This window comes from Hemiscyllium ocellatum, chromosome 10, assembly GCF_020745735.1.
Source record: "Hemiscyllium ocellatum isolate sHemOce1 chromosome 10, sHemOce1.pat.X.cur, whole genome shotgun sequence".
Classification (NCBI taxonomy): domain Eukaryota; kingdom Metazoa; phylum Chordata; class Chondrichthyes; order Orectolobiformes; family Hemiscylliidae; genus Hemiscyllium; species Hemiscyllium ocellatum.
The window spans coordinates 102,310,819-102,330,225 of NC_083410.1; the positions used below are offsets into that span (position 1 = coordinate 102,310,819).

General features: G+C 40.0%; 1 protein-coding gene across 1 annotated transcript; it reads left to right on the forward strand.

Moving 5' to 3' along the window:
- The first annotated feature begins 1,331 nt into the window (after positions 1-1,331).
- Positions 1,332-19,407, forward strand: chgb (chromogranin B). The gene is made up of 5 exons (XM_060831164.1): positions 1,332-1,383; positions 1,566-1,615; positions 1,736-1,826; positions 3,888-5,548; positions 19,246-19,407. The coding sequence occupies exons 1-5, from the start codon at positions 1,332-1,334 to the stop codon at positions 19,327-19,329; spliced, it is 1,938 nt and encodes a 645-aa protein (XP_060687147.1). The 3' UTR covers positions 19,330-19,407.

Here is a 19,407-nt window from a genome sequence, read left to right on the forward strand (position 1 = left end):
ATTTTAAATCAGTGTAAATTCGCGTTTAATTCAATTCATTGTTGATGCTAGAATTTCAAGCATTTATGAAAAATTAACGGGATGGCCCATTAAGTTCCACCGCAATAGTTCCGGGCTGTTACTAAACGAATAATTCCTGGAGGGATCTGAGTACTGGTGAATCTTATGCCATGGAGAAAATAAATATTGGGTGAAAATCGACAGTTAAAAAAAGCAGTGGCAGCCAAAATATTCCCCAAGTCATTTCCTTTAACCTCACTTTTGAGTTACTGTCCAACTAGAAGATTGCCAACAACTTGTTAACACAAGAGTGATTTGGGTTAGATAAATGAATAGATTTCAGATTATCAGGTTTGGTAGTTGGGAGTTTTTTTTAAAAAAAAAGACAAGTCCCGCGTTTGTGGATGCAGATGAAAGTTTAATGACAGAACATGAGTTCCAGCTGTTTCTTTTTCTAGAGTGTTGGGGTGCCTTCTGGTGACGGTAGGTATTTTTGTGTAAGGAGAGAATTTGTCTCCGCCTTCTCTGACGAAGGGCGCTTTAAATTGGGGCTGGTGAGGCTGGGCTCCATTCAGAGACCAGGAGAAAGAGCAACAGAGCGAGAGAGCAAGCGGCCAGCGAGGAATCCGCACTGTCTTCCTCTGCCACAGGAGTAATGCAGCTGCCGTCTCTCCTAACCTTGTCCGTTCTGTCTGCTGTGACAGGTAAAACAAAAATCCGCTTCCTCCCTCAGCCCCGATTCCAAAAAAGGGAGCTGACCATTTCAGCACTGTGGCCAGCGACCTGCACTTCAGACCCTGTCCCAGCCTGTCCAAGTGAGTGGTAGCTGTAGGACCTTGCTCGGCATTTCTTTTGTGTGCGTCTTAACCTCATTACCTGGAAATCGAAGCTATGTCTGACATTTATTTACGATAGAGAACAGCGCGTTGGTAGCAGCGATTCGGAACAATCTGCCGTCTCCCTTCTCAAAGCCCAGTTACCTTTTGGAGACTAAAGAACTGTAGGGATTCTATGATTTGTTCGAGCAATCTGCCGGCGCTGAACAACAGAAATTGCTGGAGAAACTCAACAGGTCTGGCAGCATCTTTGGAGAGAAAGCAGAGTTAAGCTCTGAACTGGATTCGAAACGTGAACTCTGCTTTCTCTATACAAATGCTCAGCTTCTCCTGCAGTCTCTGTGTTTTAGTTTCTTTTGCTGGGCTGAGGGGCAAAGATTGTCAAGGGTTCACGCAGAGCCACTGATGCTGTCCCTCTGTCATCTCCGAAGGTGGGAATGACACTGAAGAGGAAGCTGAGGGGAAACGGCACGTTTCCTACAGCAGCTTTGTAACATGGCCAGAGGCACATCAGAACCGAGAAGACAGGTTTCCCGAGAGAGTGTGGGTGAGCAAATTGGGGTTAGGGCAACTTTCACTTAACTGTAAATTAACCGTCAACAGTTTAAACTGGCACCCACTCGCTGGACTAAAAGTGTGTTGAAGAGCAAACAAAAGCCTACACATTGTGCAGTTGTTTGATATTGTACTTTGTTTGTTTCCTCCCCTCGTTCTTGCCTTCATACTTAGCAGTGGCCAGATCATTGCCGGTGGAGAGAGGCACACAGAAGGATGAATTGGTAGGTTTGCATGATCTTTTTTTTTCACGCCATGCACGTATTTCTCCCTGTCCTGATTCAGAACAAGGGGAAGTTGAGGCCGATGAATCTGTCTTGCTTTTTTTCTGTTTGGACGTTTAGGTGACACGCTGCATAATCGAAGCACTTTCCACGGCTCTTTCCAAAGCTAACGCCCCTCCGGTGAGCTCAGAGTGCAGGACCGTCCTCGACAGTAAGTGCATTTCTTTTGTAATTCTGAAAACATCAGTGTTCCCCACTCCCCCAGTACCTCAAATAGCCGACTGGAGCAGGCTGCACAAGTAAATATATGTGACCTTACCATCGAGATTCTACACTGAAATATTGTACAATAACGGTGTTTTAGGAAGCTGAATATTTGTTACTGGAACTTTATGATCCACTAGATGGGGTTAGAGAACAACCCAGTCGATTTGAGGGTCTTTACTTGATATGATATGGTTCATTTCTAGAAAGGTCGAGAGTGTGGTGCTGGAAAAGCACAGCAGGTCAGGCAGCATCTGAGGAGCAGGAGAATCGACGTTTCAGGCATAAACCCTTCATCAGGAATGAACTCATTTCTATGATGGGCTTATGCTCGAAACATCAATACTCTTGCTCCCAGGATGCTGCCTGACCTGCTGTGCCTTTCCAGCACCACATTCTCGAAGATGATCTCCAGCATCTGCAGTCCTCATTTTCTCCTCATTTCCAACAAGGGCTGTTTTCCCTGGAGCATCTGGGGCTGAGGGGTGACCTTATAGAAGTTTATAAAATCTTGAGTGGCATAGATAGGGTGAACAGTCAAACTATTTTCCCCAGAGTAGGGGAGTCCACAAGTAGAGGGTATAGGTTTAGGGTGGGGGGACATGTAAAAGGGACCTAAGGGGCAACTCTTTCACACAGAGGATGATGTGTGTATGGAATGAGTTGCCAGAAGAAGTGGTGGGGACTGGTGCAATTATGGCATTTAAAAGGCATGTGGATGGGTATATGAACAGGAAGGGTTTAGAGGGATGTGGATCAAATGCTGGCAAATGGGACTAGATTGGTTTAGGATATCTGGTCGGCGTGAAACAGTTGGATCAAAGGGTCTGTTTCCATGCGGTACATCTCTCTGACCCTATGAATGCTTGAATAAGTCAATTCTAGAGTGTTAGCGCTTCATTATTCTAAAAGGAGGGGTTTTTTTTGCATTAGCATTTGATTTAAGGCCATTAATGAGTGACAGGTATAGACAATCTGTGGATTGAGCCAAGCTTACTTTTTTTGGTGGGAGGGTGAGTGCAAACCAACAAACCACATCCTCCAAGTACACACTCTCAGGATATTTGTGTACTTTATTAAATATCTGCCAGATTTGCATTTCTATCCACTTCAAATTTCAGCTGTCATATTTCCAATTTTGACAGTCCATTTACCCTGTTCCTGTCTTTGAGCTCCATGTGCAAGTGAGATTGTAGGGCAGAATGGGTTGGATAATCACTCTCAATCCCCTCCTCACACTTGGGAACCACAGACTGGCTTATAGATATTTTTAATCAACTTGCTTAGACACCTCTACAGCAGGTGGGATTTGAACCTAGGCCTCCTGCTGCAAAGGTAGGGACACTAACACTGCACCACAACAGCCCATTGTAGCTTACAACTAGGGAAGAACAAGACGTCATGGTAATTACTTGGCCCCTTAATTTAATGAGAAATTTTGTACAAAAAATGTTGAGGATTGGAGGATTTCAATGAGTGACATGGGAGAATTGGCCATGTCTGACATCCGGGTCTTTTGTATCAACTCTGCTTTTGTGTCTTGGTTTCTCAATGCTCAAATTTTCTGAAAGTATTCCCTGTGATATGAGATGCAGCATTTACCAAGAATGTTTGTAGGATGACTGGTGAATGCAATAACCTTTTACATTGCTGACTATAGTACTATAAAGAAAATACTTCACATTACAATTTCAACATTTCAGCAAGCCCCATAGAGTGTCAATCAATGTAAAGCTCTTCTGAGACTTTTGAATAAACTCTTTTGCTATACAGTCGGTTTTCTATTAACAGCAATGAGACATTGGTCAGTTGATGTGTTGATTGATGGTGGATGAGTGACATGCATTAACCAGCATAATATGAAGGGCATCTTAATGGAATGAGAGGTAACATCAAACGATTTTGGCCTTCATGCAGTGAAGAATATAATTGAGAACCCATGTCCACATTAATGAAATTCTTAGTTCTTGATGCACAATTCTTAAACCTTCATGACATCCTATTACAGGTGGGAAACATGAAGCAGCAAGAAAGAAAAACACTGAAGAAAACCAACACTATGAAGATGAGAGACATGTTCAGGAATCTGAAAAACATCACTACGAAGATGAGGGAAACCAGGAAGCAGAGGGGAGACATGGAGGAGAGCAGTTTGAAGTAGACGATCGAGATAAAGATGAAAGTGAGGAACAAAAGCATTTCAAGCAAGCCAATGATGAAGAAAGAAACAGTGAAGATGACAGCAGGGGAGTGGAAGACTTCAAACCAGTCAAAAGCCCCTATGAAGTGAAAGGTCACAGAAATCACCATACTGGCCAAGAGTACCATAGCTATGAAGAAAGAAGATATGCAGATGATCAAAGTGCAGACGATGAAGAAGAAAAACACAGGAAACGAAGACACAGTGATGAGGATAGTGGGCAAGAACAAAATAGTCCACCAAATATAGATGATTCTGAACTTGCAAGCCATGGATTCCATGAGAAATGGCCTCATGGATATGACAAAGGAAGTGAGGAGTCACCTGAGGAAGATAAGGCAATTGGTTTAGGTGGACAGTCAGACAAAAGACATAGTACTGCAGAAAGGGACAGTGACCGAGAGATGGATGGGTCTGAGGAAGATCTCCTCAATGATCAAGATAAAAGAAATGGCAACTATGGACATCAGGAAGCTGAGTCAGAAGAGTCAGAAGAGAATGATAATGAAAGAAGAGAAAAATTTCTTAATGGTCACATTTATTACCACAAAAGAAACAGCTACAGTCATTCTGATGAGTATAGGAAGAGTCCCCAGCAAGATGAGAAGAATGCTGATAAATCTGAAGAAACCAGTAAAGAACTGGAACACATCAAGAGCATTCACAATTACCTGAAGGGGAGTAACATCCAGGAAGCATATGAGAAAGGCAAGCATCATTATGAGGATATAGCAGATGGACACATGAGGAGTAACTCGGAAGAATCAGTGGAGGAAGAACCATACCATGGCAAAAGAACCCATAGTGAAGAAAAAGTACAGTCCAGTGAAAAGAAGCATCATAGCAGAGAGGAGGAAAAGAGACATTATGATGGGAATAAGAGACATAGTGAAGAGGAAAAGCTGGGGGAGGATGCAGAAAACGAGCATCACGGTCAGGAAAAGAGACATTATAGTGAAGAAGAAAAGAGGCATATTCATAATGAAAAGTGGGTCCAAACTGATGAAGGTGTGAAAGAGAAGTTTGCCAACGATGAACTTGATGAAGAAACAGAGAGAAATACAAAACACTTGCCAAGAATGCAGCAGGTTTGGTGGCAGAAGCAGCATAGCATGGAGGACAGAACCCCTGACAGTGAAGAAAAAATGAAGCCCAGGGAGAAGAGCTACTCCTATCCACAATATGAAGGTTATGATGGTAAACTGGAAAAGAGGCATGAGAAACGATATGAGGATGAAGACCAGGGGCAGGAAGTGGAAGATAGTGAAGGGCTTGCCTCAAGACAACATTTTGCCCATGATTTGCAAGAGAAAATGATGCATGATAGAATGGACAAACTGGCACAGTATTTGAAAGCTAAGAAAAAATCATTTGAAGTCCCAGAACTTTATGATTTTGAAGAAAATGAAAAGCAACACCATGAAGACAGAAAAAGGAATGTGAACCATAGAACTCTGACCAAAGAAGAGGTGAGCCAATTCATATTTTTTGTTTGATAAACAGGACGAGAGTTATTCTTTACTTGGACGATCCAATAAATAAGGCAAAACTGAGTTTATTGAATTTGCAACATAGCTGTTTGATAAATAATCTAAAATTTGATAGACACTAACGTTATACATTGTTACATAAAACAATTGTGATAATTAATTAAAAGGTAACATCCTGCTATTTTCAAGGTAAGTTTTGGCATCATCTATTCAAGAAAGGAGGGAGACAGAAGAAAGGGAACTACAGGCGAGTTAGCTAAACACCTGTCATAGGAAAAATCTAGCATTAAGCACTTAAAGCATGGCATTTTGAAAGTCTGAATTAGAATTAGAATTCAAATTAAATTTTATTGTCATGCATACTCAAGTACAGAAATATAGGAGCATAGTAAAAAGTGTACAATGTTGCAACACATGGTGCAATCTTGAGCACAAAGTACCTAGTTACAAAGCTTAGGTACTAAAATAAATTGGGTACAAAAATAAAGAAATAAAGAAAAAAGGCTAAAAGTTCTCCATAACTGTTCCGCATAATGTACATTAAGAAGATAAAGAAATAAAGTCTCAAGGGAATCAGACAGTCTGGAGTACTATATATTCTCTCTTATTTAAGCAATGGGTGCAAAGGGCATTAGAAACAGTTCAGAGATGTTCAACTCAACTGATTCCCAGGATGGGTTGGGGAGGGATGTAGATGAAATGAAATTACTGTGCCTGCTAGTTCTGGTTCCTCCCTCATGAAGAGACATCCTATCATCATCACCCTGTCAAGTCCCTAAATGTTGGAACAGACCCGAGGAGCAGAATGATCTCCTCCTGTTTCTAATTTGCATGTTCATAGATATCAATTTTCTAAATACTGAAACTTTATCTAAGGACATAATTTTGACAAGTAATATCTAGAACTTCTGTACCATATAGGAATTAAAATTAAAGTCATGGTATGTTCACTTTTAAATTTGTATTGATTTAAACTTTTTCTATTTAATATATTTGAGTCTACAATTTTCAAAACAATATACTTGCAGACTTTGATTTCACAAAACATGTTCGAAAGTGAAAAAGTATTTCGAAATTTAAATAGGATTTAATGCAGCACCCTTCAGATAATAGGAGAAAGTGAGACCTGCAGATGCTGGAGTGTGTGGCGCTGGAAAAGCACAACAGGTCAGGCAGCATCCAAGGAGCAGGAGAATCGAACTTTTGGAAGGGCTTTTGCCCAAAACATCAATTCTCCAGCTCCTCACATGTTGCCTGACCTGCTATGCTTTTCCAGCACCACATTCGTGACTCTTCAAATAATGTCTGCTTGCAGTTCTCTATGTCGTCAAGTTCATGTGCTGTTGCATGTAGTTCAGCATTCCAGAAGATCTGCTGTGATGGTGCACCATGTTTATTATTACTAATTATTTATGTACTAATTCCTGTTTATGTGTGGTGAATATATGTTTATTTCACATTTAATAAGTCATTATCTGCAGGCTTGTTTTGTGAATAAAACTTAAAGTTTTTTTAATCACTGTTGATAAGATAATGATAAGTTAATAATTACATTTAGGACTAATACCTTGGATTAATTTTCACTTTTTGAATCACTTTCAGATGTTTTAAATTGAGAATGAGTGTTAAATATCAGTGAAACCATGGGCAGTTCTATACCCAGGTGGGTTAAAAACTAAAAACACATTAAAAATACCCTGTTTGAAACCTTAAAATAAACTTCCACATTAGTTAGTAGGAATTATTAAACAAACAACACTATTATCTGTTAATTGAATAAAACAAATAATCCTGGTGACAGGAATTATTATGCACAAAGCTTATAAATGTATAAAGATCAGTACAAAACTCTGAAATGTGTGAATAACATGTTTTTACACAAACTACGGTGTTCTTGGAATCAAAAGACAGATAAAATAGAGTAAGAATACTTGGTGTAATATTGGATAGCATTTATCTGCTAATGAAGCAATTGCACAGCTGGTCAGGTAGCATCTATGGAGAGACAAGCAGAATTAATACTTTGAATCCGTGACCTTTCTGGTCCTGATGAAAGGTGACAGATTTCAAGTGCTAACTCTGTTACTGTCTCCCCAGTTGCTTCCACAGCTTCAGAACATTTCCAGCACTCTCGGATTTTATTTTGAACTTTGGGCTGCTGCACTGTCAGGACAGCCTTTAGAGTATGTTGTAATCAGGGGATCAGAGTATTAGTGAGAATGGGGCTGTGGAATGCAATCAGCAGGGAAAGGAGGATTGAGGGTGGATAACTGTCTATGTTCTTAGTTCTAGAGCTGGGTGGAGAACTCTTATCAGTTCTGGTTTCATGTTCGGGTAGTTATTTTGGAAAAGCATACCTTTTAGATGGCAACCAGCCTTGACTGACTGCTGAGTAGGTCTGCGACGGGCTTGGTTATCCTGGAGAGCTTCTGTTCACTATATTCAGGGCAGTTCAATTTTGAGAAACAATATTGGATCAGATGTAATGTCTGCATGTTTAAACAATTCAGTCATAGATCATTAAATATAATTAACGCAACATTATCTTATCACTAAAAACCAAAAGAACAGCAGGTGCTATAAATCAGAAACAAAAAACAGAAATTGCTGGAAAAACTCTGTTCTGGCAGCATCTGTGGAGAGAAAACATAGTTCATGTTTCAGATTGAGTGACCCTTCCTCAGAACGGGAAGGGTCACTTGAACCGAAACATTAACTCTGATTTCTGTCCACAGATGCTGCCAGTCCCACTGAGCTTTACCAGCAATTTCTGTTTTTATTTTCTTATCAATAGTGAATAAAATAATGTTTTAAAGTATATTCACAAAACAAACTTGTCAATAATGACTTCTGAAATCTGAGATGTGGTCAGCACACGTCCAGTGAAAATTTGTACAGACTGACACCAATCACCAGTTCAGAATGTTGAGAGTCTGTTTCATGGCTCTAAAATAGGCACAACATCAATTCATTTCTAGGCTATTGTGTTCCTGCACTGCATCTTCCTCTGTGGTAGGCCAACAGACAGCTCTCATCATTTTCTTTTTATTCATTCATGAAATGTGAGCAACACTAGCTGGTAAGCATTCATTGTTCATCTCTAATTGCCCTCTAGAATGTGGTGGTGTGTTATATTTGACCACTGCAGTCCATTTGATGCAGGTGGACCCATAGGGCTTTTAGGGAGGAAACTCGTGTTTTGCAGCAGTGAAGGAATGGTGACATATTTCCAATCCAGGATTATGAATTGCATGCAGGTGGTGGTGTTCCCATGAGCAGCTGCCATTGTCCTTCTAGATGGTAGTGGTTGGTTAGAAGGTGCTATCTCTGTGAGCATCTTGTAGACAGTACACAGCACTGCGATGGTGATCGAAGACAATGTTTTGTGGATGTGGTACCAATCAAGCATACTGCTTTGTCCTGGATGGTTTTAAGCTTCTTGAGTAGTGTTGGAGCTACGCTTATCTAGGTGGCTGAGAAGTATTCCATCACACTCTTGACTTCTCCTCCATCTCCTTATAGATGGTGAAGTAGTTTTGGAAAGTCAAGGTGAGTTCAAGATTCCTAGCCTCTGACCCTACTCTTGTAGCCACAATACTTACATCACTAGTCCAGCTTCTAGTCAATGATATCTCCAGGATGTTCATAGGAGGGAAGTTAGTGGTGCTATTGAACGTTAAGACACAATGGTTAGATTCTGTGTTGAATATGGTCATTGTCTGGCACGAATGTTATGTGCCACTTGTCAGCCCAAGCCATTTGGGTATAGACTACTCCAATAGCAGAGAAGTCCTGAACATAAAGCATTTATCAGCAAACATTCCCACCTCTGACATTATGCCTGAGAGATGGTGTCAGAGGCGTTCAGATTTTTGGGACAGGTTCTGGGGGAGGTGGGACTATTACTAATTGGATGGTCGACACCTGGGCCAGACTGGAACCAATAGCCTGGAAGGTGCTTTTGCTAATGCTGTTGGGGAGGGTTTAAACTAATGTGGTAGGGGGATAGGAATCAAACGAGGTGGTTAGTGGACAGGAAAGCAGTAGTAATGAAAGCCTGTAAGGAACTAGATAATGAAGTCAGCGTGACTAAGGGGAAAAGAGTAGGCAGGAAGCAACAGGCGAAGGCAGAGGGACTCGTGGTCTGCAGTACATTTGTTTTAATACAAGTAGGTAAAGCAGATGAACCTAGGGCTTGGATTAGCACCTGGGAGTATGATGTTACTGTTATTACTGAGACTTGGTTGAGGGAAGGGCAAGTTTGGCAACTAAGTGTCCCAGGATATCGATGCTTCAGGTGGGATAGAGAGGGAGGTAAAAGGGGTGGAGGAGTTGCATTACTGGTCAAAGAAGATATCACAGCTGTGCTAAAGGAGGGCACTATGGAGGACTCTAACAGTCAATATGGGCAAAGCTCAGAAATAGGAAGGGCGCGGTAATAATGTTGGGGTTTTACTACAGGCTTCCAAAACAGCAAACATGAGAGGGGTACAAATATGTAGAGAGAGCATAGAAAGATATGGGATCAACAGGGTGGTGGTGAGATTTTAATTTTCCCAACATTGACTGGGATTCATTTAATATTAGAAGATTGAATGATGCAGAATTTGTAAGGAGCATCCAGGAGGGTTTTTTTTAAAGAGCAGTGTGTAAGTAGTCCAACTCGTGAAGGAGCCATACTAGACTTGGGGTTAGAAAATGAGCCGGGCCAGGTGGTTGAAGTTTCAGTGGAGGATTACATTGAGAATAGTGATCACAATTTCATACGTTTTAGGATACTCACGGACAAAGACGAGATCGGTTGTAAAGTAAGAGTGCTAAATAGGGGGAAGGAAAATTCAGCAGGAGCTGGGGAATGCAGATTGGGAGCAGCTGTTTGAAGGAAAGTCCACATTCAATATGTAGGAGGCATTTAAAGTGAGGTTGATTAGAGTTCAGGAGAGATATGTTCCTGTTTAGGGAACCATGAGTGACAGGTGAAATTGTAAGACTAGCTAAGAGGAAAAAGGATGCATACATAAGGTTCAAGCAATTGAAATCAGACGAAGCTTTGGAAGAATATTGGGAATGCAGGACCAATCTAAAACTAGGAATTAAGAGGGCTAAAAGAAGTCATGAGATATCCTTTGCGAGCAGGGTTAAGGAAAACCCCAAAGGCTTTTATTCATACATAAGGAGCAAGAAGATAATGAGGGAAATGATTTCTCCTTTGACCTTGAGTGGGCCAAAGATATGCATGGAGTCAGAGAAAATGGGTGAGATTCTTAATAAGTTATTTGCATCGGTATTCACCGAGGAGAGGGACATAGTGGATGTTGAGGTTAGGGATGGATCTTTGATTATGCTAGATCAAGTCGGCATAAGGAAGGATGAAATGTGTGTTCTGAAAGGCATTCAGGTGGACAAGTTCCCAGGACCGAATGGAATCTATCCCAGGTTACGGAGGGGAGCAAGAGAGGAAATAGCTGGGGCTTTAAACAGATATCTTTGCAGCATCCTTGAAAACGGGAAAGGTTCCAGAGGATTGGAGGATTGCTAATGTTGTCCCCTTGTTTAAGAAGGGTAGTAGGGATAATCCAAGCAATTACAGACCCATGAGCCTGACATCAGTGGTAGGGAAACTACTGGAGAAGATACTAGGGAATAGGATATCCACCCATTTGGAGGAAAATGGTCTTATCAGTGATAAGCAGTATGGTTTTGTGCAAGGAAGGTCATGTCTTACAAACCTAATAGATTTCTTTGAGAGGTGACAAAGTTGATTTGAGGGAAGGGATGTAGATGTCATATACATGGACTTTAGTAAGGCATTTAATAAGGCACCCCATGGTAGGCTGATAAAGAAGGTGAATTTGCATGGGGTCCTGGATGTTCTAGCTCTCTGGGTAGAGAACTGTTTGGGCACCAGGAGACAGAAGTAGTAGTCGAAGGGAGCTTCTCAAAATGGAACCTGTGACCAGTGGTGTCACTGGGATCACTGTTGTTTGCGAGAGATATAAATGATTTGGAGGAAGGTGTAGGTTGCCACATTAGCAAGTTTACAGATGACACTAAGATTGGTGGAGTAGTAGATGGTGAAGGGGGCTGTCAGCGAATACAGCAGAATATAGATAATTTGAAGAGTTGGGCAGAGAAATGGTAGATGGAGTTCAATCTAGACAAATGTGAAGTGATGCATTTTGGTCAATGCAATTCCAGAGCGAACTCTATGGTAAATGGAAAAGTCCTGGTGAAAATTGATATACAGAGAGGTCTAGGTGTTCAGGTCCATTGTTCCCTGAAGGTGGCAAGCCTGTGGCATGCTTTCCTTCATCAGATAGAGTATTGAATAAAAGAGTTGGCAATTTTATCAAACTTTGGTTTGGCCATATTTGGAATACTGCGTACAGTTCTGGTCACCACATTACCAAAAGGATGAGGATGCTTTGGAGACGGTACAGAGGAAGTTCACTAGGATGTTGCTTGGTTTTGATGGTGCTAACTATGAGGATAGGCTGAATAGATTAGGATTATTTTCATTGGAAAGGTGCCGGTTGAGGGGAGGAAACATAATTTTGTAGGCTTTAATCAGGATAGTTGTAGACAGGGTGGATAGCATGAAACTTTTTCCCCCAGAGTGGAGAACTCAATCACTCAGGGCCACAAGTTCAAAGTGAGGGGGGCGGGGGCGGGGGCAGGGGAGATATACGTGAAAAGTCTTTTTTTAAAAAAGTGGTGGGTGCCTGGAATGCTTTGCCAGTGGAGGTGGTAGGAGCTGGAACGATAGTGTCATTTAAGATGTATCTGGACAGATACATGAATGGGCAGGGAGCAAAGGGATACCGATCCTTAGATAATAGCCAGCAGATTTAGATAATGGATAGGCACAGGCTTGGAGAACCAAAGGGCCTGTTCCTGTGCTGTAACTTTCTTTCCCTTTTTGGAAGATTATTGATGAAAGAACTGAAGAAGGTTGGACTGAACAGCCCACCCTGAGGAACTCCTGCAGAGATGTCCTGCAGCAGTAGTTGGTCTTGCCATTATTTATTTATTTACTTACTTTCCACAATGTTTTACCCCACATATTCTTATATGAAAGTGCCTAACTGGGTTCTTTAAAGTCAGACCAAAATGAATACACAAATGTGTTTTGATATGAAGCAAATTAGCTTAACCTACTTTAGCTATTCGCAAACGAAATGAGTGACTCTTTTAGCTTAACCTACTTAGACAGACATTTTCAACAACTGTCTCTCACTGATGAGCTGAAAAATGTGTCTCTGGAAAAGCGCAGCAGGTCAGGCAGCATCCAAGGAGCAGCAGAATTGACATTTCGGGCATAAGCCCTTCAGGAATTCCTGAAGAAGGGCTTATGCCTGAAATGTCGATTCTCCTGCTCCTTGGATGCTGCCTGACCTGCTGCGCTTTTCCAGCGACATTTTTCAGCTCTGATCTCCAGTATCTGCAGTCCTCACTTTCTCCTAACTGTCTCTCACTGCCTTCTATTCATCAGGTCTCCTGGATAATGCCATGGCACCAGTCTGTGAACCCTAATCCAAAGGTGGAAGTCTATGGCCCCAGTTTCATGAACTACATGTTGGCAGTAATTCAGAGAGTCACTGATATTAATACTATTCTGGTTACATGCTGTAACACCATTTCATAATAACTTCAGTAGGTTTCCAACCCTGAAAAATAGGCTTAAACAAAAATCCAGGTTAACCATGTAGACCACACAAGTGGATGGTTCCACCCGGCCTCCGGGTCAGACAGCATCCTCCAATCCCCACCCCAGTCAAAAGAGACTGGTTTTTGCATTAGGCCTATTTTTCATGTACTTTCCACTTTACTTCAATTGCTTATTGTCATTGCCAACTAACCAACCCTTAATGGTCTGGTTTGAAAATGTCATTTTTTGAGCCTAACATTACAGCATTAGTTGATGCAGGTGTAAAGTAGAAACAACATGGTGCCCTCTCCTAAGAAGATGGAGTTGTGCATCTCCTTATCCAGATTGAATGACTGCGAAATGGACAATGTAGAGACTGAGGAAGCAGTTAACTAAAATGGGGAAATTCAGGATAGAAAACAGAGGAAATTTATATATTATATTAGAGAAAAATCAAGTAAAAGTTTTTATTTTAACTTAATAGATACTCAACAAATAGAACATAAATGCAACGTGCAAATGTAATTAATTAACTACTCAAGTGGTTAACCAGCAGCAATTAACACTTAATTGATTGGGGCAGCTCATCATGAAATGACTTGCCCTTACATTCTGTATCAAGTTTAGTTTGTACCTACTGTGCAAATGCATGATCTTCACACCCCCCAGCGAAACATCTGAAAGGAAAACCAGACAGCAGGGTGTGTAAAGCTCGTAGCAGACTGGTGCATCTTGGACAGTAATTTTTGATTTTCATGTCAACATGCTGATGTGCCCAGCCCTGAAGGTACTATTAACCAATCCTCTTTTTATGTCAGAACATTACATCCAATACCACATACTTTAATTTTACTAAATCAACCTCCTATAGCAGTCCTGTCAAGTCCAGCATGCCCTGATAATTAGAGAGGGTGGGGGGAGTGAGGCTTAGGAAGAGTCAGGTAAGTCAAGCATAAGGAGTTGATATTTGGGACCAGGAAATGTTCCCCAAAAGATATTTACAGAGCTTCCCATTTTAGTGTGTTTAGAAATGATATCTTTAAGAGATCACTGGTTAAGCTGTGCTGAGTAGCAAAGGATAGAAAGCATGTGGCTTTGGAATTACAAAATTAACTTGGAGGTCTCATTGATGACAGATGATCTCAATTTGCATGAACTAAAATGACTCCTACCTCCAGATATACTTGGATAATGATCAAAAGCTTACACAAAAAAGTTTTTTTAAAAAAAAAAATTAGATTCCCTACAGGATGGAAACAGGCCCTTGGGCCCCAAGTCCACACCAACCATCCGAAGAGTAACCCACTCAGACCCATTCCCTCCCTTATATTTACCCTTGACTAATGCACTTCACACTATGTGCAATTTATCATGGCCAATTCACCTGACCTGCACATCTCTGGATTGTGGGAGGAAACCGGAGGACCCACAAGAAACCCATGCAGACACAGGAAGAATGTGCAAACTCTACAGTTCAGTCTCCAGAGGCTGGAATTGAACGCAGGACCCTAGTGCTGTGAGGCAGCAGTGCTAACCACTGAGCCACCCCAGGAGATTGGAACCTAGGCAGTTTAATGGAGTATTTGAAGGAAGAGAGAGATGTTGAGATGCAAGACCATTGAGAAACAGAATTTGAGAGATACATGAGAGGGTCAAGAAGTGGGGTGCTGGAAAAGCACAGCCAGTCAGGCAGCATCCTAGGAGCAAGAGAGTCGACGTTTCGAGCATAAGCTCTTCATCAGGAATTCTTGATTAGCAGTGCTTTTCCACCACAACACGTTTTGACTCTGATCTCCAGCAGCTGCCGTCTACACTTTCTCCCTGATGTGAGGGGTCAGAATTAGAAGTAGTACAGAGGCCTGTAAGGACAGTAGGGCTGAAGGTGCTTATGGAATTCAGAAGGCAATGTCCTGCTCTATTCCTGACTGATGGGGACTAAAGGTCAAAATTAATGTGTGTGTACACAAAGAAAATAGGTGACATAATACATAAAAAGTAAATATATTATTTCAGCTTACACAGTAACAGCCAGAGTCAAATAATTTGATTGCCAAACCAATTATAAAAAATTGCAATATGTCAAGAAATAAAATATGGATTTAGAAAGAGCACAGTGGCACTGTTATTATCTCCTAGATAGAAAAAAAATTAGCTTTGTCATCATTATATTAAAAAAAACACTGATTCACCATGTTCATCATCACAGGAGGTTTGCCAGTTATATTAAAGAAATGAAATCATCCTTCATAACACTGGGGAAGCCCGAGGTGCTCATTATGACTGAAAAGCTGTATTGCAATTTTGAGAAATGTACTTAATTACACTGCAATTTTCACCGCAAATGTCATTTTATGGTAGTTGCTACATTGTTTTATCTTCCAACATGAATACTGTTAATGGACGTAGAACCATGACAGATAGAAGACAAGAAACAAAATATAGACGGGGGTTCGGGTTTATGGATACAAGAGAATAAATAAAATATTGAAAGAAATACTTCAGCAAGTTAGCTGGAACAACAGATATAAGGATTGACTTGTCAGCTCAAGTGGTGTTGGATGATGTAAAGTATGGGATTTATATGCATAATTTTAAGTGTTACTTGTTGAGTTTGGGTTTATGGTTTTGAGTTAGCAATTGGTGTATAATGTTAAGCAGTTTGCAAGCATATCTGTAGCCATGGTGATTTCTTTTAAAACAGTTTTGGCAGGCTCAGAGTTAGATATTGAACCCTGAAGAGATTCCTTAAAGTTATTTTCATTTCTTATCTAAAAATCGAAGTGACAGAGGACGTAAACCAAACAAAAGTGTTAGAAGCAGGATTGCTGATGTAAATGGTATTTTGAGTAACATATGAATTCTCTTATTTATTTTTGATGACAGAGTGTTTTGGGATTATTGGAATAATGTGTGCTGTTATGGACCAGGCCAGACACCCTCAAAATATTAAGAAGGTAGCCTAAGATGCTAACTTTTTCTTATTTCAAAGGCAGATGTGAAGTGGGTGTTTCAGGGGTAATGCAATTGGTCAAACCACTCAGCTTTAAGCAAAATAGAATTTACTTAAAACACAATTGAAAGACGAACAAAAAAACATGAATTGTAAAATAACTATTGGAAAACTTAACTGAACTGATATAGTAACTATTATTAATTAACTGTTCCAACAGAGTAACATCCCATAAACACACCCCTTGGCAAAAAGATAAATTTAAAAACAGATTCTTACAGGTAGGAGGGAAAATCCAGAGCGTGATTTCAGACAGAGGAATTCTTTACTGAACAAAAAAGCAGTACGGCACAGGAACAGGCCCTTTGACCCTCTAAGCCTGTAGCGGTCATCATGCTCTTACTAAAAAACAAACTTACCCTTAATCAGTCCATATCCTTCTATTCCCTCCACATTCATGTAACCATCCAGATGCCTCTTAAATGCCAAAGTGCCTGCTACCACTGCCTCTTCTGGTAGTGTGTTCCAAGCTCCTATCATACTCTCAATGAAAACCTTGAAACTATTGCCTGAACTGGGAGGACTGGCCAGTACCCTTCCATTGTTAAACACTCTAGACTCTTTGGCACCTTTGCCTTTACATCCCCTCTTCAAAAACCTAAAAAAAATCTTTTTAAAGTGGCAGCATTGACATAGTGTTCAGAAATCTTCGAATTTGTATCAGAAGTAGATAGATTGGATTATTCTATTTTCATTTGCAATATAGGTCTATTTTGTTAAGCACACGCTGGTACAAATTTACTTATGTTTCACTATGTGACCACAGAGATAAAACCAAAACAAAAAAAAACTCAAACCATCAGGCCAGGTTCCTGTCTTGGATCTGACCTGTTTTGTAATAAGATTAGCTGGGATCATAATAGTTTGCAGAGTTTTAAATTTTCATAGCTAGAATTATCTTCAAAATTTATACAAAATATTGAATACAAAAGATATTGAACAGGTTTGATTAGTTCTTGCTTTCTTGTTGCAAAGCTTTGAATATTATACACTTTGGCTGAGGCACTGAAGTGTTTCCTATTGTGATTGTTGTAAATATTACAGACATTAAAACAACATGAGAAGTAACTTTCCCAGTAAAATGATCCATAGTTAAAGTATACATGTTTGGTTGTATTGAAGGTAGAAACAGATTTAGGACTCCAGAAATTCACTCCATACCTCCACCTAATGGTTGAAACCTGCAATTGTATTGTGGAAATTCAGACATCAAAACTGAATAAGAATGATTGGCATAGAATTTTACAAAGTTGATGGCAAGGATTGGTGCAAAAGAAATCCGGAAATACAACATATGGACATGAAGTGCACATTACCTCCATATACCTTTAAAGATATTACATTGAAAGAATCATTGAAGATTAGGAAATATATAGTAATTTATAACTTTATGTTACTTCCAGTGGATCCAGTATTTGAATGTGACTTCAACTTATGGGCTGCATTGCAGGTTGTAAGGGAGCTTAATAAAAGACAACCTCAATTTACCTCCTACTACTGACTGGTAAAATTACATATGAATTAGTTGTTCCCCTCCACAGGGATGGCTGGGGCTGAGAAATGGAAACATTGTCTTTTAAGCCTGAAATTAAGCGAGTAGACAGGAAGAACTTTTGATTGTAATTGACTTGCATCTTTGAGAGCTGGGTAATATAATGCCAATATTGACAGCTATAATATTCAAGTGAATAAATAATTCATATTTTCTTTAATGCAGCTCTTCCAAAAACTGAAAAAGATTAAAAGGATGTTCTAAAGGTCAAAATGCATTCAAGAGAAAATTCTGCTACAGTAAACTAGATAATCAGATTCCTGTTTCAGGGTGACCTCGATTGCACAAAGGCCAAGTATTTTAACCATCAGTTATTTTTGAAATAGAGTTAAGAACCAGAGGACGCCAACTTAACTGTTAAATTAACCAATTACAATTTAAAAAAGAAATACAGCAAGCGGTTAGGAGCTGGAATGCATGGATTGAGAGAGATTTAATTGTGGCTTTCAAAACAAAATTGGATAATGAAAAGAACTGCAAGGCCACACAAGTGGTGGTGTAGGGCCTTGTGACTGTCAGCGATTTTGTACACATACACCTCTGGGTCTCTGACATTACATCTCATTTAGAATTGTACCCTTTATTTGATACTGACACTCCATATTCTCCCTACCAAAATCAATCACTTCACATTTCTCTACATTAAGCTTCATCTGCCACTTGTCCACCAATCTATGCCCTCAAATTTCTCTCTATTATCTCCACAGTTCACAATACTTAAAAGTTTGTGTCATTTACAGATTTCGAAATTGTGTACACACCCAAGAGATTTTTTTGCCAGAAACAGCAGGTTCAAACAGCAACATCTGGAATACCACTGCATCTCCTCCCCAAGAAACTCAACCATTTACTGTTTCCTGGCACTCAGCCAATTCCATATAGCCAGAGCTTAAAGAATAAAAAGGTTATAGCAATCAACGTACTACATAACAGGCATGTCCTCTATCAATTGCATTACCTTAATCAAACAACTCCAGTTAACCAAGTTACCTTTTAAAATAATTGCTGGTTTTCCATTATTAATATGCAGTTGCTCAAATGATTTAACTTTGTCCCAATTTATTGTCTGAAAGCTTTTTCACAATAAATTTAAACAGGTTTGTCTGAAGTTAAAGTTTATCCTTATACTTTTCTTGAGCAAAGATGCAGCAGTTACAATTTTCCAGTCCTCTGACAGCACTTCAGTGTTTAAGAATTGGAAGACTATAGTCAGTCAGTCAGTACCATCACAATTTCCACACTTGTTTCCTTTTGTATTCACGGAGAAAGTTAACATTTCAGGTCTGGAATTTTGACTAGAATTGCTAACCACTTCTTTTGCCTGAGATGCTGCCAGATCTGCTAAGAGTTTCCAGCATTTACTTCTATTAGAGTAGCATTTATTCTGTCCTACAGTTGGAAAATTTCTGTTGGCATATTCTTGCATTGAGTTGAGATAAATAAATTGTTTTCCATTGTCCCCAAAGGAGAAGGAACTGGAGAATTTGGCAGCTATGGACTTGGAACTGGAGAAAATGGCAGAGAAGCTACATGGAAGTCAAAGAAATTAATACAGTGTTGTCTGAAAAGTCATTTAGCTCCTCTGCTATACCATGTTTTTAAAAACATAAAACAGCCACATATTATGT

Excerpts from the sequence above, each read along its gene's own strand:
- chgb (XM_060831164.1), top strand. The coding sequence starts at position 1,332 with ATGGCCAGAGGCACATCAGAACCGAGAAGACAGGTTTCCCGAGAGAGT. Across the intron at positions 1,384-1,565 it reads GGTTTCCCGAGAGAGTGTGG|CAGTGGCCAGATCATTGCCG; the intron begins GTGAGCAAATTG and ends CTTCATACTTAG. Across the intron at positions 1,827-3,887 it reads GTGCAGGACCGTCCTCGACA|GTGGGAAACATGAAGCAGCA; the intron begins GTAAGTGCATTT and ends ATCCTATTACAG.